The 19744-nt window shown below is 37.1% G+C and overlaps 1 protein-coding gene across 4 annotated transcripts in view; it reads left to right on the top strand.

Annotated features, from left to right (window-relative positions):
* Asxl1 (ASXL transcriptional regulator 1) overlaps positions 1 to 19744 on the top strand; it is a 74365-nt gene that overhangs the window by 5780 nt on the left and 48841 nt on the right. For all 4 annotated transcript variants that reach the window (XM_063248526.1, XM_063248528.1, XM_063248525.1 and 1 more), the window contains exons 2-3: positions 328 to 410; positions 2791 to 2899. In XM_063248526.1, coding sequence (XP_063104596.1) covers positions 328 to 410; positions 2791 to 2899 — 192 coding nt within the window. The remainder of the gene's footprint in view (positions 1 to 327; positions 411 to 2790; positions 2900 to 19744) is intronic.

Raw genomic sequence — 19744 nt, 5'->3', positions numbered from 1 at the left:
AAATTTAGTAGTATTTAATAGTATATAATATTTATAGTAAAAAGACACGTGTTTCAAATTCAGAATTAGATGATTTCTTAGTTGTTTTCAGGATACTGGGTATAGATGTAACTTTGCTTTCTGAATTTTTTTTTTTTTCTTACAGTGGCAGTCATTAAATCCAGGCCTTTATACATACTAGGACAGTGCTCTGAAGTAACTTTTAACCATGGAAATACTAAACTATCACTAAGAGTACCTCATAGCAGAACTATAGCTTATGGTATCGATTGACTGATGTAAATGGGAATTGCACGTTGAAATGATGATTTTTTAATATTTCTTCAGGTATTAGAAAACTACTCAGATGCTCCAATGACACCAAAACAGATTCTACAGGTTATAGAGGCAGAAGGATTAAAGGAAATGAGGTTTGTATTGCTCTTGGTGCTTTATCATGAGAGTTTCATAAGCGTGTCTTTCAGTTATTTAGTGATCTGAGTGAGTCCACCTGTTTGTGTATCTTTTGTGTGTTTGATAGTGGTACTGAACTATCTATAAACATTGTGTTGTATGTCCTTTGAATGGAGAGTGGGAGTGGGAAAACATACATTTTTTTTCTAGATTTTGACCTAGAGCTTCTTTTTTGTATAAGGAAACAGGACATGTTTTCTTCTATAGTCTGTTTTGCAGGTTTCAGTTATAGAGAAACGGCAAGTCCTGTGTGACCTGCTGTGTCTGAACTATCCTGTTTTTGCCATACTATCCAAGTTCTTTCCTGTAGAATCCAAGAAGAGTGATCTCATCTGCATAAAACCCTTTGACTGCTCCCCCTTATCCACTGATTCTGGCCGTTCATGATGTGAATGTGCTATTTGGGTGTTTTTTATTTTCTTGTAATGTATTTTTCCCAGATAAGCAATAAGTTAGAAACATAGAAGAAATTGTAGGCGTGAAAGCCAGTGTAGGCATGAAAACCAATGACTATTCCTTTTTTATTTATGTATTTATTTTTTTGGTACTGGGGATTGAACTCACAACCTCATGCTTGCAAGGCAGGCACTTAAACCACTGAGCTAAATCCCCAATTCCCCAGTGACTGTTCTTAATCATCTTTCTCTTCAACCTTATTTTAACTTTTTTTTTTTCTTAATTTAAGTGAGGAAGAAGGAAAATAACACAATCACTTCTTGGGATTCATAGTTAACAGCGTATGTTTTGGCTGGTCAAGTGATAGCTGCTTAAAGTGAGCTTTTTAGGGTTAAAAGGGCCCCAACTGCCAGTTGTAAGATCAAATATTCTTGAGTTGATGTTGTGTGGGGAGAGGATTAGGGTTGCTTAGATCACAGTTAATTTAGCTTCTGTACTTCTGTACTATGTAGTGTTATAACTATATTTTATTTTTGTTTTTATGGGCTATTCCCCAACTTGCTGCTGTCTGCACTGCTACTGGACCACTATTCCTATAGAAGGTAAATTAGTCTCTTTGGGACGTTGGAATTGAGAATCTCACCTTGTTTCTGCTTCTTGATTTTGGAGATTATGAAGCAGTCATGGTGGCTGTGATGAGTGAGCAGCTCTGTCAATTTTAGACAGAGGAATGATGTGTAGGAGTCACAGAAGGACTGCTAGCACACTGTTCCTCTTGTAGCAGAGATGCTAGCACACCCACTTGATGCTTCTGATTCTACACTTGGATTCTTTTATAGATCGATTATTGGTTTTTTATTTTTTAAAGCATCTGGTGTATTCCAAAGCAGAATAATAGAGTTTTTAAAATGACTTTTGTAATACTCAGAATTTATCTGTAACACTCTGTAAATTAGAACCTCTGATCTGAACAATGTTAAGAGGCTTTGCTTAAGACATTTATAGATATGTTTTTGACATGTTGGTAAGGAGGGTAGAACAAATAGGTAAATCCCAGCACTAATGTGTTAATGGCCAAATTAGTTAATATTAATGGACATTTATATTTTGATAGCTTTTCTGTTTTAAGACTCGGTGGCCTCTGACTGAATTGTCATTATTTTGTGATCTACTGTTATGGCAGAGACTGTGACACAACTTAATATACCATCTTGTTAGTTTAATGTTTTAGCATGGCTAGGTACTAAATCTATTTGACTGACCTTTTGCATTCAGATTTGAATGATTGTTCCTGGAGAGATGTAGGCTAAAACACAGCCACCATTCTTCCCAGCAGAAAAAAGGAAATGAAATTGTGTTTCTCTGTGTGCTTATTAGAAAACTGAAAAAATACAGGTGTGTTTGTTTTATTGGGATGTCATTGGTTCTGTGGTCTTTGTGTGGATAGTATTACCTGGCAGTTCCTGAGCATGATACATAGTTTGAAAAGTAGAGAGTAGGAAACTCAATTTTTTTTAAATAGTAAAACTTTATTAAAATATAGGTGTTTAAATTTTATTAAAATATACCTTGAAAGAATTGTATGGTTCTTAAAAATTTCTTGGAATTTAGTTCATTTGGTTAGCAACTATTTAGGTATAGATTTTAGGTATCACATCACATATCTTGCACAAGACCTTAGTATGATTTATGTGAATTTCAGCTGGTTACTCATATGCTACTTTCATAGTATAATTGTTTTCATGAAATTTTTTTTTCAGTATTTCTTGCTTCGTTACTGAGTGGGAAGGACAGGGATATAGCTCAGTGGCATAAGTGCCTACCCAACAAGCACAAGGTCCTGAATTTAATTCTGGTACCAAAAAATGAGTACGAAGGATAAAGTCTTTGGTAAGTGATATAGGATGTATATGACTGCATCCATTCTTTTGTATTTTACAGTGGGACATCCCCTCTTGCGTGCCTCAATGCCATGCTACATTCCAATTCAAGAGGAGGAGAAGGGCTGTTTTATAAATTGCCTGGTCGAATCAGCCTTTTTACATTGAAGGTAAGTAATATACACTCTTGTTTCAGCGCACTGGTTCTTAAGCTTTCAGCGTTCATCACAGGAGAAGCTGGGATGGTGGCACATACCTGTAATCCCAGCACTTAGGAGGCTGAGGCAGAAGGAACACCAAGAGTTTGAGGCCAGCATGGGGCTACATAGTGAGTTCAAGGCCAGCCTGAACTGTATAGCGAGACCCTATCAAAAACTAGCTTGGTAGGTCTAGAGTGGTGCTCATGAGTTTGTTTTTCTAATAAGCAGTTGAGTGGCACTATTGATCCTAAATGATACTGTAGTGAATACAGTACTAGGAATTACAAAGTCCTATCAACTACTATTTCTGTGTTCAGCTTTGCTTATCTATACCACTGTGGATTATATGCAGTTGAAAATAAGCCTGTATGAAAATGATTACCAATGCACTTTAATTAAGATTTTGTTTTTAATAATTTTGTGAGGCTTAAATTATTGGGCAGCTAAAGAAGTACTTACTATATGGAAAATATAATGATGCCTTGGTTCACGAACTTATTTTTGATTTTGCGATTTTGCCTCATACATGGCCACATTTGTGATTTTTTTTTTTAAATTTTATTTAAGGAGAAAAACAGAAAAAGGGTACAAGTTATACAGAATTTCAGAAAAAATAAACAGTAGGAAATCACTAGTTAATAGATTACATATTGTCATCTTAGAAATAGTTGTTCGGGGGCTGGGGATTTAGCTCAGCAGCATAAGAATCTGCTTTGCAACCAGGTGATCGTGAGTTCGATCCCCAGTACCAATAAAAAGTTAAAAAAAAAAAAAAAGACTGAAATAGTTGTTCAAGTTACAAAATTAAAGCATATAAAGTGGACATTCAAACAGTGAGACAGCAAACAGTTCTGTTCAATGATCCAACAAAACTCAGTAATATGGTTATCTATCTTATACACTTAAATATACATGCAGTTATGTCCTTTAGAGCACTTTCTTTTCCTCTCTTTTGTACAATGACGATTACACAATTTGGGTTTTATTACTCCCATAGTTCTTCTTCTTCTTCTTTTTTTTTTTTTTTTTTGTCTTTTTCATTTTTATCGGTACCAGGGATCGAACTCACGACTGCCTGCTTGCAAAGCAGGTGCTTGTGGCGCTGAGCTAAATCCCAGCCCCCTTATTACTTTTTTTTGAAGAGAGTAAAACCAAATGTGACATAACAGAACAGAGTCAGTCAAATCAAGGATGGACATAGTACATAATGTAAAAACAAAATACAAGGTGATCAACAAAGGTTACCATAATGCCTCTTGCTATCTTAAAAAGAATTGCCTATATCATCAGTTACAATAGAATTGAACAAAACAGTAAAGAACAAAACCAATAAAACCAAAACATTGGAGATATTACAGGACTTCAAAAGAAGATAATAGTCAACCAGAATGGGCGTCAATAATGAATTTTACTGTCTTCACAGTTGTTGCCTATACTTTCGAACTTGGTACTATTAAGGAAAACAGAATAGAGAAAATGAGTCAAAACAAGATTGTGAGAGCAATACAGGGTTTCAAATCAAGTTAATAGGAAATCAAAGTGTGTTACTATAATATATCCTGCTATTTTTTATTTACTTTTCCCTTAATTAAAAAGATAAAAAATAAAAATAAAAAAAGAGATTGAGATAAAAGAGGATATAACAACAAAACAGCGCAGGTCAAAACATAACCATTTAAGCAAAATAGTGTTTCACCACAAAATATCTCTACATAAAAGCAGTTGCCATACTGTCTCTTTCCTTGAAATCTTTGAGTATAACTTCGTATACTGTAGCATCAAACATATCAAGACAATGTAAAGCCATTCAAGGGAATGATAGTATTACAGGGTATTTAGAATCAACTAACAGAAAATGAACAATGGTTTCTGTATAATCTCCTTGTCTATAAAAGTTTTTGTTTATATTATCACATATAATAAAATCCAATAAGATACAACATGTTTTTTTTTTTTAATTTTATTTAAGAAGAAAAAGAAAAGAGAAAGGGTACAAGTTATACGGAATTTCAGAAAAAAAAATAAACAGTAGGAAATCACTAGTTAATGGATTACATATTGTCATCTTAGAAATATTTGTTCAAGTTACAAAATTAAATCTTATAGTGGACATTCAAACAGTGAGACCAAACAGTTCTGTTCAATGATCCAACAAAACTCAGTAATATCATTGTCTATCTTATACACTTAAATATACATTCAGTTATATCGTTTAGAGTACTTTCTTTTCCTCTCTTTTGTACAATGACTATTACACATTTTGGTTTTATTGCTCCCACAGTTCTTACTACTTTTTTTGGAAGAGAGTAAAACCAAGTGTGACATAACAGAACAGAATTGGTCAATTCAAAAGGGTGGACATAATAGATAATGTAAAAACATAATACAAGGTGATCAACAATGGTTACCATAATGCCTCCCCCATCTCTAATAGAATTGCCTATATCATCAGTTATAATAAAATTGAACAAAACAGTAAAGAAGGAAACCAACAAAACCAAAACATTGGAGACATTACAGGACTTCAAAAGTAGATAGTAGTCAACCAGAATGGGCGTCATAATGAATCCCACTATCTTCACAGCTGTTGCCTATACTTTCAAACCTGGTACTATCAAGCAAAACAGAATAGAGGAACATCAGTCAAAACAAGATGGTGAGAGCAATACAGGGCTTTAAATCAAGTTAATAGTAAATCAAAGTGGGTTACTATAATATATCCTATTTTTTATTTATTTTTCCCTTAATTAAAAGGGTAAAAATAAAAAAGTAAATAATAAAATGGAGATTGAGATACAAAAGGACATAACAACAATACAGCGCAGATCAAAACATAACCATTTAAGCAAAATAGTGTTTCACCACAAGATAATCCCGACATAAAAGTAGTTACCATATTGTCTCTTTGCTTGAAATCTTTGAATATAACTTCATATACTGTAGCATCAAATATATCAAAACAGTGTAAAACCATCCAAGAGAATGACAGTATCACAGGGTATTCAGAATCAACTAACAGAAAATGAACAATGGTTTCTGTATAATCTCCTTGTCTATAAAAGTTTTTGTTTATACTATCACATATAAAATCCAATAAGATTGGATTGTTAAAAAAGACCATTATGTGTATATACTATCACATATAATAAAATCCAATAAGATACAACATGCTAAGACCAATGGAGACAGAAGAGCAAAAGCTTGATGAGACTTCAAAACAAGATGATACTAAATCAGCATTACCTACTATGACGTCGTTTTCTCCAAAATAGCTGTTCCTATCATCTAATCTTCTCTGCCTCATTTCTGTTGAGCTCTTTTTCTGTCATTAGTTGTCAGTTTGTCTTCTTCGTTTTGTTTTCTGCTCCATTTGTTGTGGCCTCTCTGCCACTATTTCTGGATTCTTTGTATTTTGCTTTTTTAGAATATTCTGCAATATTCTCTTTAGAGTTGAATTGGTGGTTGCATATTCCCCTAGTTCCTCTTTATCCTGGAAGCACCTTGTTTTTTCATCAATTTCCAGGGATAGTTGTGCAGGATATCAATCTTGGCTGGAGATTATTATCTTTCAAAGCTTAAATTATTTCCCCCCATGCTCTTCGTGATTTGATGGTTTGTGCCGAGAAGTCTGCTGTAATTCTGATGGGTGTTCCCTTGTAAGTGACCTGTTTCTTGTCTCTGACAGCTTTTAATATTCTGTTCTTAAATTAGATTTCTGGAATTTTGATTATTATATGCCTGGGTGTAGCTCTGTTTGGTAGGTGGTAGGTGGTTGGGGTCCTGTATGCCTCATACATCTGAGTATCTTTACCTTTTGCTAAATTAGGGAAAATCTCCTGGATTATTTCTGTGAATAACTTTTGTAGTTCATTTGTTTGTGTCCCTACTTCTTTTATGTTCTTAATTCTTAAGTTATAGATCCTCTTATCATCTTCTAGCCTTTGTATTGTTGCTGTTTGTTTCCTTGTTATTTTTAAGAAGTTTTTCATTTCATGCTCCCACCTTACAAATCTGTCCTCCAGTTCAGATAATCTATCCTTAGTTTCTTTCAAGCTGTTATGCCAGCTTTCGATAGAGTTTTTAGTTTCCTGGTAATCTCTTTGAACCTGCTTCACGTATTCTCTATTTTTTTTTTTTTTTTTTTCTCTATTTTCTCCGTCAAACAATTCTCCCCTTTTTTTCTGTTCTTCCATTCCACCATCTGTTTTTTCTTGGGCAGTGATTAGCATTTCTCTAACTGTTCTGCTTATATCTTGCTTTATTTCATGAAATACTTCACTTTTGAACTTGTCTATGAGGCTCCGGAAATATCACTTTATGTCTATTGGTGCCGAGTCTGATATTGCATGTTTTCTGTCCTCATTCTCGTTTGCATTTACCTTTCCTGGATCAGTGTTCTCAGGATTGGGGACTGAGGACCCTTTCTTATTGCTCCCTCTTCCCATACTGTTTTTTTTTTTTTTGTCTTTTTCCATTTTATCGGTACCGGGGATCAAACTCACGACTACCTGCTTGCAGGCGCTTATGCCGCTGAGCTAAATCTCCAGCCCTTCCCATACTTTTTGTTCCTTCCATACAAGCATATATAAGAGGCCCAGTTTCTTTCTTTGTCGGTTATAGTTGGTTTGAATTGTGCTGGCTAGGTGTTCCTGCCCACTGCAGTATACTAGGGAGACACAGATCTGGGCAGCCTTTGCTGGGCCAGCCCCTCGAAGTCAGTCAACCTACTGAAGGCTTCGCTGGTAGGGTGCCCCTCCAGGCACTGGGACCTGGTTTGGGCTAGCCTACTGGATCTTAGTCCGGGGCGTCACCCAGGCCAAGAGCTCCCCACCAATCCCGCTTGAGAAGGGAATATGCAACTAAAGTCACTGCAGCGTCCTTTTCCGGCGAGTCTGCCCAGTCCCAAAATGTCCTCTGTTGAAGCCTCCTAGTCTATGGAAGGGTCCCCATTCCTCTCACTCACCGCAGGTCGATGCAGGGCTCCCCGCCAGTCCCGCTCTCAACTCTTTGCTGATTCCCGCTCTGAGAGCTTTCACGCATCTCTCTCCCTACTGTGCCGATTCAGATGCAGTAGTGGCAGCAGGAAATTCAAATCGCGGTTTCCAGTGGTGCGGGTTCCAGCTTCCGCGCTGAGATTTTATCTGTTCCTGTTATAGCACTGGGATTGCATTTCCAGTTGGTTTCTCTCAGCTTAGTTCGTTCTTGGGTCGGCAGGGTATATCTCCCCTTGCTTAGGACTCCTCACACTGCACCATTCCTGGATTCTAAGCTGGCAATCTCAGAGAGCCTCTGTAGTTGTTATCTGTCTGCCATGTTCTCACGGAGGTCCACATTTGTGTTTGTGTGGAGAAGATGGCTGTGGTTGTTTTTGTCACCTAATACAGAGTTTGTGAATGGAAGCAAAATTTTGTTGAATGCTTTCGTTTGAGAACTGAATTGCTTGTGAGCAGAAGCATTTGTAAACCAAGGTATTACTATAACTGAAATATGAGCATTTGTAATGTGATACTAATTACAGAGGGAAAGGAAGAGTTCACAATATACCTTAAATAGTGCTGAAATGAACAGACTTAACTTTTTAAACTATTATTTTTATGTGTAAGGTTATCATTTGGATCATGAGCCGCACACTTTTTCTGTAAAGGGTTAGAAAATATTTTAGGTTTTACATGGTCATACTGTTTATATCATAAGTGCGTACTTACTTACCTCTGCCCTTGTAGCAAGAAAACAGGCCATACATAAATGAATGGATGTTGTGTGCCAATATATAAACAAGATTTTATTTTATTTATGGATATGTGTTTTGTTTACAAAAATAGGTCATGGGTCATATTTGCTGACCCTTGATTTTGATGCAAGATGACTTGTTGACTACAGGGAAACTGAAAATACGATGCTGAACCTTACATTCCTCCATAACGTATCTGTAAATTGCAATAGTATATAAACTTTTTCCTTTCATTTTTGTTTTCTTGACAGACTGTTTATTCAAAATCAAGTAAATACCTGGTTAAATCCCAGGTATATAACCTTTAGTTATAAAACTTGGCCTATACATGTGTGTAGATACATCTCTTATTCCTGTATTGAGGTGGATTTTTGCTGATTGTCAGACTCGTCTCAAACTCCTAGATTCAGGAGTCCTCACACCAAACCTCCTCAGTAGCTGGGGCTACTGATGTATGCTTTTCTCATAATCCAATTTGGAGAGATGGATAGATTCCCCCTGAGTTGAAACTCTAGCTTTATAATCTGGGGTGGGTTTAGCCGTTTTTTATATACTTGCAGTGAATCAGTCCTTAACAAATGGTAGGTTTTGTGGTATTCCGGGATTCTTCATCTTTAATTGCTTGTGTTTTTTTTTTTTCTTTTAATCGGTACCGGGGATTGAACTCACAACTGCATGCTTGCAAGGCAGGCACTTACTCAGCTGAGCTAAATTCCCAGCCCCTAATTGCTTATCTTTGATTGCTATTGCAATAGCATTTTGCTATTGTATATTGTGTAATTAGATATTATAAATCACATTTACCTTATATATCACAAATATGGCTAATAACATATTCCCCAACATATTCCCTTTTTTGGTGGAGGCAGTACTGAGAATTAAACTATTGATACTAAGCTACATCTCCAGACTATTTTTTTAGACAAGATTCTACTAAATTGCCCAGGCTGGACTTGATCTTGTGATCATCCTCCCATCATATCATTATTATTATTTCTTCTTCTTTTTCCTCTTCCTCCTCTTCTTTCTTCTTTCTTCCTCCTCTTCCTCTTTTTTCCCCCCTTGAGACAGGACCTTGCTAGCAGCTCAGGCTGGCCTTGAGCTCACTTGTAGACTTTGTAGCCCAGGCTGGTCTTGAACTTACAACAGTCCTCCTGCCCAGCCTCCCCAGTGCTGGCATTACAGGCCTGGAATCATGCCTGGCTTGTATTTATAATTTTAAGAGGGAGGAGAGTTACTGTAAGGTTGAGTTTTGTTTGTTTTGTTTTGGTTTGGTTCTAGGAATTGACCCTAGAGTTTTTCATATGTTAAGCACCCACTTCATTGAACTACATCACTTAGTCCTGAGCATTAATTTTTTTATATGTAGCTTGAATGTAGGAATTGGACATTTTGTTTTGTTTTGATTTTTGGCAGTAGTGGGATTTGAATGTAGAGGCACTTTACTCTGAGCTACATCCTCAGCCCTTTTTAAACATTTTAAAATACTTTTGAGACAGGATTTTGCTTGGTTCCCCAGGTAGAACTCAAATTTAATAGTCCTCTTGCCTTAGCCACTCCATATGTGCTGGAATTACAGACATGAGCTATTGTGCCCGACTGGAACTAAGTTTTATTTGTCTTTGTAACTTGGCTCAGGACACAATTCTTTGCATAGTTCATTCTTAAATGCTTGAACTGAATTACATTTTTTCATTTTAATTCTAATATATCCTTCAGTAAACATCATTGTATGAACCTGCTGTAAGCTTAGGGGTGTTCTGTTAGTCTACAGTCCATGAGGTGCATTGATTGAAGATGAGCTCAGCATGTCGTCTCATCACCTTTGGCCTCTGTTGCTTATCCTTCATAGCATGTTGTTCATTGGCCTTGTAAGCATCACTTCTCTGATACTTGTTTTGTTCTTTTTTGGATTAATGATTTGGTTTGCTTGTCTGGTTCTAGTTAGATTGAAAAATCATTCAAGTGTCTGTATTTCAATATCCATGGTACTAGGAAGTAAGCAGTCTTCAGTACATGTGTATTTAGAGAATGAATTAGTGAATAATGGCTACATTTTAGCACTTATTCTTTTGTTTTGACATATGATAAATACTGTTCATAACAATCCCCACTCTTGTGGGGATTGAACCCAGTCTGTCCAATATACTAGGCAGTTCTGTTACTGAGCAGTATTCCCAGCCCCGTGTACAATTTTGACGAAACTGTTTCTAGATCTACCTCTGATATGTAGCTCATATCTTTTGCTGTGGCTCAGGTAGAATTTTAACTTGGTTAATTGTCTTAGTTTTGATCTAATATCAAAAGAGATCTATGTACACATAATGAGGAAGCAGAATCCAACAGAGAACATAAACAGTTCTCTGCTACCTGTAACTAAAGTAATTTTTATGTATATTTGAAAACAGTGGATTATACTATCTTTATACCTTTGCTGCATATTTTATTCAGTTAATATGTTTTTTGAACCACTTGCTTAGTCTTTCAGAAGACTTTCACAAGGATTCTAAATCCAGGTTATAAATGGGCAGAAATTTATTAGCCTCTTATTTAAATGCCTCATAAGCACCACACTGTCTCACACAAGTTGGATAGACATTTACTTTATTTTTCTTCAGGAATAAAGGAGAAAAGGCATTGAAAGTTTCTATCTTGATTACCTGAGAACTCAGGTCTGCCCAATAAAAATGAGTCTCAAGTGGTGTTAAGTATGTATCTATTCTATCCTCTTTATTTTTTATTTTGAGAACTTTAAAACTTACCAAAAAATTGATAGACTGCAGAAATGTACACCTCACCCATCTAGCATTCACCTAGCATCACTAATTATTTGTTTCTTGTATTAGCTTTATTTCTCTATATATGTGTAATTGTCTCAGAACAGTTTCAAAATGTTAACAAGTACAGACAAGATTTTTCATTTCTAAATGTTTTAGAATGTTGTCTTAAGAATAAAGACATTTTCAAAGGGTGCTGTGTTGTGTGCCTGCAGTCCCAGCACCTGGGAGGTTGAGGCAGGAAGATCACTACAGGTTCGAAGCCAGTCTGGGATATATAGTGAGTTCAAGGCCAACCTGAACTACATAGCAAGGCTCTGGCTAAAACGTAAGTGTAGAAAGTATATAATATAGTCTCTTTGCAAATTTTTTCTAGTTGTTCCAGAAATCCTGTATCCAGTTAAGACTCATTCTCATGTTTCTTTAGCTTCCTGTACAACAGTTCCCTTGCCTTTTTCTGTGTCTCATGGCATTAATAGTTTTTGAACAAGTCATTTGTGTAGAGTTGAGTACATTTTTTAAAGGACTAATAAAAATGTTAAAGTCTTGCCTATTTCCAGACTCTTTTTTGTTTTATTGCATGTACTATCCCAGATTGCATCCCATAACTACTCCCAAAAGGATAGAAGTGGTGAAGTGTTTTTCATGGTGGTCTGTCTACCACACGGTAGTTTGGTCAGGATGTTGCTTGTAATAAGAGCCAAAAGATACCAATTAACTCACATTTCTCATATTTCCTTTTTAAGCTACTCGTGACACCTTTGAGATCCTTTGGCATTTTCCTTAGATTTTCCTTAATGTGTGAAGGAAAAGCTTATGTGCAGAAGAGGTTGATAGTTTTTTCTTCTCAACTACTTGGAAATCTTTGTTTTGTTTTGGTGAACTATCAAGATCAGAATTTATTTTGTCCTGTGATTGTGCTACTTATTTGAAAACAGAAAATTTTCAGTTCTTGTTATATTTGTATGGCTTTATTTGTGATTACCAAAGGTTTACTATGAGTGAGAGTCTTTTGGAGCAAGCCACAGAATCCCTTCTTTGATAAAAGCTGTTCTAGGTATGTATGTATTTTATATATAGATGCTTGCATCTGTACTCCAAGCTAGTCCATATATGGATGGGATAGATGAAATCTCATTTCCAATGCTTGGTTTGAATTACTTTCCTTAAACTTTTCTTGAAGATCATCTATTAGTATTGGTCACTGCCTAGTTAGAGGTAGGACTTACATTGTTTTTTTGTTTTCTTTTTTGGAGGGTACCAGGAATCAAACTCATGACCTTCTGATTGCCAGGCAGGTGCTTATGCTCCTGAGCTTTATCCTGAGCCCTGTATTGCTTCTTACACACCTGGAATTTTGCTTCTCTTTTTTTTTTTCTTTGGTACCAGGGATTGAACTCAGACCTAGCACTTGCCAGGCAAGCACTTAGACCGCTGAGCTAAGTCTCCGGCCCCTGGAATTTTGTTTCTTTTGCCATTAAACCAAGTGTACTCCTTTGTAGTGTTCTGTTTTTAGGACTTTTATACTGGACCTAGTATGCTTTTATGTCCTGGTGGTTATGTTGTTAGTAGATTCAAACTGGGTTAGTGAATAGTCATTCCAGCGCTTGCTGTCAGGCATATCTGCAGGTATCTTTTTTTTTTTTTTAATTTTTATTTTAAAGAGAATAAAAAGCAAGCAAAATAAAACAATAAAGCCAATCAAAACAAACCAGTGTAAGTGACACAGGACTTCAAAACAATAGGAAATCAACAATGGTTACCGTATAATGCCTCTTACTGTCTTCAAAATAACTGTAGATACCTTCAGATGTATAAAAATCAAATGAAACAGAATAGAACCAATAAAAACAAAACAATGAATGCAATAAAGGACTTCAGAACAAGATGAATAAATACAAAATGGCTACCATACTGTATCTTGTTATCTTTAAAATAGCTGTCCATGCCATTGGGTATAATAAAATCAAACAAAATAGAATAAAACAAAACAATGAACAATGAAAATAATACAGGACTGGGGCTGGGGATTTAGCTCAGTGGCATAAGCACCTGCCTTGCAAGCGCGTGGTCATGAGTTCTATCCCTGGTACCAGTAAAAATACAAAAATACAAAAAAAAAAAAAAAAAAAAAAGAAAGAAAGAAAAAAGAAAATAATACAGGACTTCAAAATAAGATGATAGGAAATTAACAATGCCTACCACCTTCAGTAGTATCCCCCATAGATACTACCTTGCATATTTGTTATTCCCTGAATAGATGATCAGACTGCTGGCTTCAGACCTGCAAAGTCAGTGAACACTAAACACTATAAGCATTAAATGGTGTTTTATCTCAATAGTGATTATCACAGCCTGTTTCTCTAGATCAGGCGGTCACTTGCAGAGGTGGTTGGAGGCAGGTTGGCTCCTCTTGTTTCCTAGCCCATGTACCGGAAAGGGGTTGGCATCTGGTTCTCCCCACAGTAGCCTGCTCATGGTATTGACTAGCAGGGAGGGCTTGCTTCTTGGTGACTTGTTATTCTCTTCCTCTGCAGTCCGCAAGTGGCACTGACTCATGGGTAAAGGCTGGCATCTGGCTCTCCCCCCAGCGGTACACGCATGGTACCAATTCTCAGGGAAGGCTTGCTTCTTGGTAACTTCTTGTTTTTTTCCCCTACAGTCTGTGAATGGCTGCAGTTATTTTACTGAATGCTGAATTTTGTTATTACCTGATGCCCAGATAGAGATGTTACTTAGCACTGTTAATGCTTTATTATACCCCATGTGGTAATATGGAGCTCAAGCATCAGGAGCTTTTTAAATAAACAAGGTCAGTTGAAACTTTTTAATGTGCAGAATATTTGAAGTGTAAAAAAGCACTTTGGCAAAAATAAAAGATTAGGAGTAGAATTCCACTTCCACTAATATCAGTAGTCTGCAAATGAAAGGAAAAAGAGGAATGTGAAAGGAGATAATTATTACATTCTTACAATGTTGTTTAAATAGTACAGTTAAATTTTTACACACAAATCCATACTTACTGGCAATTTCAGAACTGTGTAACCATTAAATATTGGCTTGGTTACTTTTTTCTCATCGTGGAGACAAAATACTTGACATCCAAAATTAGGGAAGGGAAGGTTTGTTTAGCGTGCAGTTTTTTGGAGGTTTCAGTCCATATTCAGCTGGCTCCAAGGCAGGGTGGTGTGGCTGAGGGGCAACCATTCATGGTGGCTGCAAATAGCAAGAACAAAAGAGAAAAATCATGCTACCTTCTCTCACTTACATTGTATGCTCTACCCCTGGGTGGGTGCAACATTCACACTGCCAATCCCAGTGCGAGACAACAAACCAATCATGAATTCTGGATGTCCATGACTATATGAGGCTTGGGGGGGACCACCTAGAACTATAACAGATACCAAGAACAATACAGTGTAATCCTTGATTTAGATCCAATAAAACCAAAATTGTAGGACCTGTCATTACATGGGTTTGTGAAAAATTTAGTGTTGTGTTTTTTTGGTTCTCATTTCACAGAAGAGGTGCAATAGAACAATCACAAGGGCAAAGCATCTGGGAGGTGGGTGGATGTGACCTACTTTGGGTTTCATGGTCATCTGTGTTAAAATTCTCTGTTGCCCAATGTATATAAAGATCACATATGTCATCATCATTAAACCAAGGAAGGAGCGCCAAATAAGAGTTCTATGACAGAAAGAAAAGAACTGTTATTATCCTGTGTGTGTGTGTGTGTGTGTGTTCAGAACTCATTTTGATTTTTGATATATACACAGCAAACAGTGATCTCTTTTAAAAATGCAGATTAGAGCCAGGGTTGGTGGTGCATGCCTGTAATTCTAGCACTTGGGAAGCTGAGGCAGGAGGAGCACTGGAGTTCAGTGGTGGTCTGGGCAACACAGTGAGGGCAAGGCCAGCATGAACTACAGAGTGAGATGTCTCAAAAAAACAAAACCAGACAGACCGAAAAACAGAACACGTGAATGGCCTGTTTGCTCCTTCCCTGCTTTTCTGAACTCCTCCTTTCTACCTTTTTTTTTCACTTTGATCATTCATCACCCTTCAGCTGCCCAAATTTTTAATCTGTCTCAATACCTCAGCCTTGGGTATACTACAGGATGTATACATCTGCTTGGAAAAGTCTGGTAATGTCTTACCATTTGGTTCTTAATCCAACTGCCTTTTAATGATGTTTTTTCCTACCAGTCTAATTTCACAGGATTACTATGGGTTTTGTTTTATATCCCTATTTTGTATCCCAGATAACCTCAGTTTTCTATATGGTTACCTATTTTTAGCATCCTCCTTCTACAAAGTGGTTGCAGAGACTTTATTTTTGTAATACTAAATCCTGTATCTGGCACACAGTACGTACTTAGTAAATACTGACTGAATGAAAAATGTGGAATTAACTGAGTGTGGTGGCACATACCTGTAATCCCAGCATTTGGGAGGCTGAGGCAGGAAGATTGCTGGGAGGTTGAGGCCGGCCTGGACTACATAGTGAGTTCAAGGCCAGCATGAACTAAATAGCAGGTCCCTGTCTCCAAAGAATAAAAAAATAAATAAATGATGCTACCAATTTTTTTTGTTTGTTTGTCTTTTTCATTTTTATCAGTACCAGGGATCGAACTCATGACCGCCTGCTTGCAAGGCAGGTGCTTATGCCGCTGAGCTAAATCCCCAGCCCCCGATGCTACCAAATTTTAATTCAGTTAGTTCTCCTTATATTTTAGCTTTTTAAAAAAATCAGTTTTTGTTATAGAATTGTATATTTTAGGTTATTTTTCCTTTTGTTCAGCATGTTAACTTCTGAGAACACTTTTTCCCCTTGCCCTGTTTTTAGTGGTTATGCATAAATCTGTGAAAGAGTCTGCTTATGTAAGAAATTAATCTTTGCCAGGCTGTGGCCATAGTTTTTAATTGAAAAAACAATCAGGACATTTAATATTTTATTTTAAGGGGCTGGGGATTTAGCTCAGCGGCATAAGCACCTGCCTTGCAAGCAGGCAGTCATGAGTTCGATCCCTGGTACTGATAAAAAGGAAAAAAACAAAAAAAAAATTTTATTTTAAAATATAGTGTTTTTTTTTTTTTTGTAGATAATATCTTTTGTATATCTGTGTGAATCTGATCCATATGATCTTGGTAATGCTTGGAATCCTAGATTTTTAGTTGTGGAAGAGATCACAAGTCATTCAGTTCATTTTTATTTTACAGATAAAAAACAGCATCTGACAGATTAGATGATTTATCTATGACTCTTACTGTGTGACATGTACATGTGGTTGGGACTAGAACTCAGGCCTCCAATTTTACCTTTGATTTCTTTGTTAATTTAGAATAGTTTTTTGTAAAATTTTGTGGCCTTTGACCACTTTTTAATTTTTGTCTTTTCATTTGTTTTGAGACAGGATTTGTAGTTTAGATTGATCTTGAACTCACTATATATCCCATGCTAGTCTTAAACAATGATCCCCCTCCCTTAGCTTCCTGAGTGCTGGGGTTATGCTTGGTTAGTTTTTGTAATTTTAAGCAAAAGTAACTTCTCATCTAAAGCAAACTGTTATGCCTGGTTGGCTTGAATTTTTTAACCCTGTCTCTGCCCTTAAGCTAACTTGTCTTTTATCCCAGCAATTAGAATGGATCAAATTATTGAAAAGGTGCTGAACTTTTTTTTGTTGTTGTTGTTTTTAGTCTTTTTCGTTTTTATCGGTACGGGATCAAACTCCCGACTGCCTGCTTGCAAGGCAGTCGCTTATGCCGGCGAGCTAAATCCCCAGCCCCAAGGTGCTGAACTTTTTATTCCATGAAGTAGAACTGTAAAATATAAATGGGTGAAAGAAGCATAGGGGTCCAGCTTCTTTCATCTCTTGTGGATTCCACCATTCCCACCCTATTTCCTGAGAATTTGTGGCTCTTTCCTGGACCCTGGAGCTCTATTGAAAGCCTTCTGGGTTAAAAGCTAGTAAAGAGCTTCCCACACTACCGTCCTACCACCTAGACATTTCTGTCTGGAAAGTAAATCAGCAGTGGATATTTTCTTTCTTGTTCTTTAGTGATGCATTTGGCGTTTTCTGAAGACTACACACCCTGTTCCACCCTGTGGTGTAGGAAGTCTGCACTTAATGCCCATTTAGTACACTGGTATCATTTGCTGTACCTAATTGTAGCAGAAGTTTGGTTTTAGTGGAGATTTTGACCCTTAGCTGACCAAAAGTTCCTTCTCTAGGGACATCTAGATCTGCCTGTGAAAGGTATATTCCATTGTCAGTATTTCTAGTCAGCTAAGGGAGAAAAATGCATGAGGTTGGTTCAGAGCCCTGGTTAAGAGAGGTAGTATCTTTTGTCCTTCCTACATCCAAACGTTGGAAGGCCTGTGAGAATGCAATTGTAAAGGTCAGATGCAGTTTGAGAAGCGCTACCAATTGGCATAATTTTTTGGTAGCCTCGGGTGGGGGCAGGGTGATAGTTTCACAGTTGAAAAATGGGGTGTGTGTGTGTGTGTGTGTGTGTTTTGTGTTTGTGTGTGGATATAGGGGATTGAACTCGGCCTTTATACTGAGCTACATCCCCTGCCCCTTCTATTGTTTTGAGACAGAGCCTTGCTAAGTCCCTGAGTTGCCAAGGCTGGGCTCAAACTTGTTATCTTCCTGCCTCAGCCTCCCGCAGTGCTGGAATTACAGACAACCACCATGCCTAGCTAAGTGATGTAAGTGTATTTTTAAAACAGAAAGGTTATAAATCTCTCTCTCCCCTTCTCTCTCTGTCTCTCTCTTTCGTTCGTTTTCTTTCTTTCTCTCTCTCTCTCTCTCTCTCTCTCTCTCTCTCTCTCACAGTCCTGTTATGCAGTTCAGCCAGGCTTTGAACTCACTATGTAGCCTGGACTTGCCTTGAACTCATAGCAGTCCTGCCTCAACCTCTCAAGTGCTGGGATTACAAGTGTGAGCCAGCATGCCTGGCCTATTAAATGTGATTTTAAAGCACCTTGTGTTCTGGGAAAAAGATTGCGCTTGCACTAGTATGTCTTGGGACCATCTCTGAATAAGCCAATATGGAACCTATACATTTGATGTCTCAGTTCCTCAGTTCAGACTTTAAGGTAGAGGTATTTGAGGAATTTGTGTAGTCTAAGAAAGTTACTTCTTTTTCTAACTTAGCTAAATCTGGAAGAAAAATGGGAGCTGATGTTTGAGTGCCAACAATGTTTTCAGACATTCTTTATAGTGGTTCTTTTGAAGGATAAATGTTTTCTGCTCCTGTATTAATGAGGAGCTGATATGAAAAGCTTACCTGGTACAACGTGATGTTTTGGTTATTTGAGAGGTTTGTTTTTAAACATGGAGGACAAGTTAGGAGGTTTGAAGCTTCAGCTAAATGAGTCATTTCTTAGCTGCTTAGAATGTATGCTCATGTCCAAAGTTTGCAAAGAATAACCAACTGCTTTCTGCAGCATGAGGCAGGAGAGGAATGAGCAAAAAAAAATTGTTTTTTAGGAGGGCAGTTTTGATTTGGTAGTAAATGGGCTTTGAAATATATGCCTTTAAGTATCAATTTGTTCTCTTTAGACTTTTTAAAGATACAAATGAACCTACATGTCTGTTTTTCTTTGGAACCAGCAATTCTACTTTTAGCCCCCTTACCCCTTTAGTCTCTTTCAAGCGCCACCATTCTTTACCCTTGAACACCTTTGCATACCCTTGTATACTGAAATAGCTGTGCCTGGTGTTCACTGTGCTGTTTTATAAGCCAATGCTTTGCTCCTTTGTAAGCCACATGGCACATGATGATGACATGTTTTTGTTTGATACTTATCCGTGGTTTCCCATGGTACTTATTTCGAACTTTTTTTGGTACCAGGGCTTCAACAACCTCGCACTTGCCAGACAGATGCCATGCCACTGAGCTATACCCCTCCCATGGTATTTATTAACAAAATCTCAAACCTTGCTTATCTGCCTTGCTCTTCTTTGTGTTTTGGATTCTTTTAGCTCCTTAGGGTTTCTATATTTCAAACTCTTCTGCCTAACAACCTAAGTGTTCTTTTTTTTCTAATGTTACTGCTTCAGAGAGGCCTTCTTTTACCTCTAAACTGGATGGTCCTGTTGTGTCTGAACTTTACTTTTTTTTAACGGATCACTTACAAGTGTATAGTTACACACGATGTGGTTGCCTGATATGTCCAAGGAATAGGGGCAGAGAATCTTTTACTGTATTTTCACCTTGGCTATATTCCTCAAGCTGGTTATAGTAGTTGTTGAATAAATATTTGTTGGGAAAACATAATAGAAAAACACGTAGATG

The sequence above is a fragment of the Cavia porcellus genome, unplaced genomic scaffold (assembly GCF_034190915.1).
Source record: "Cavia porcellus strain 051 isolate PalLab524CR breed Dunkin Hartley unplaced genomic scaffold, mCavPor4.1 scaffold_5, whole genome shotgun sequence".
Classification (NCBI taxonomy): domain Eukaryota; kingdom Metazoa; phylum Chordata; class Mammalia; order Rodentia; family Caviidae; genus Cavia; species Cavia porcellus.
The sequence above is the reverse complement of the archived record's forward strand: the minus strand, read 5'-3'. Positions and strand labels throughout refer to the sequence as shown.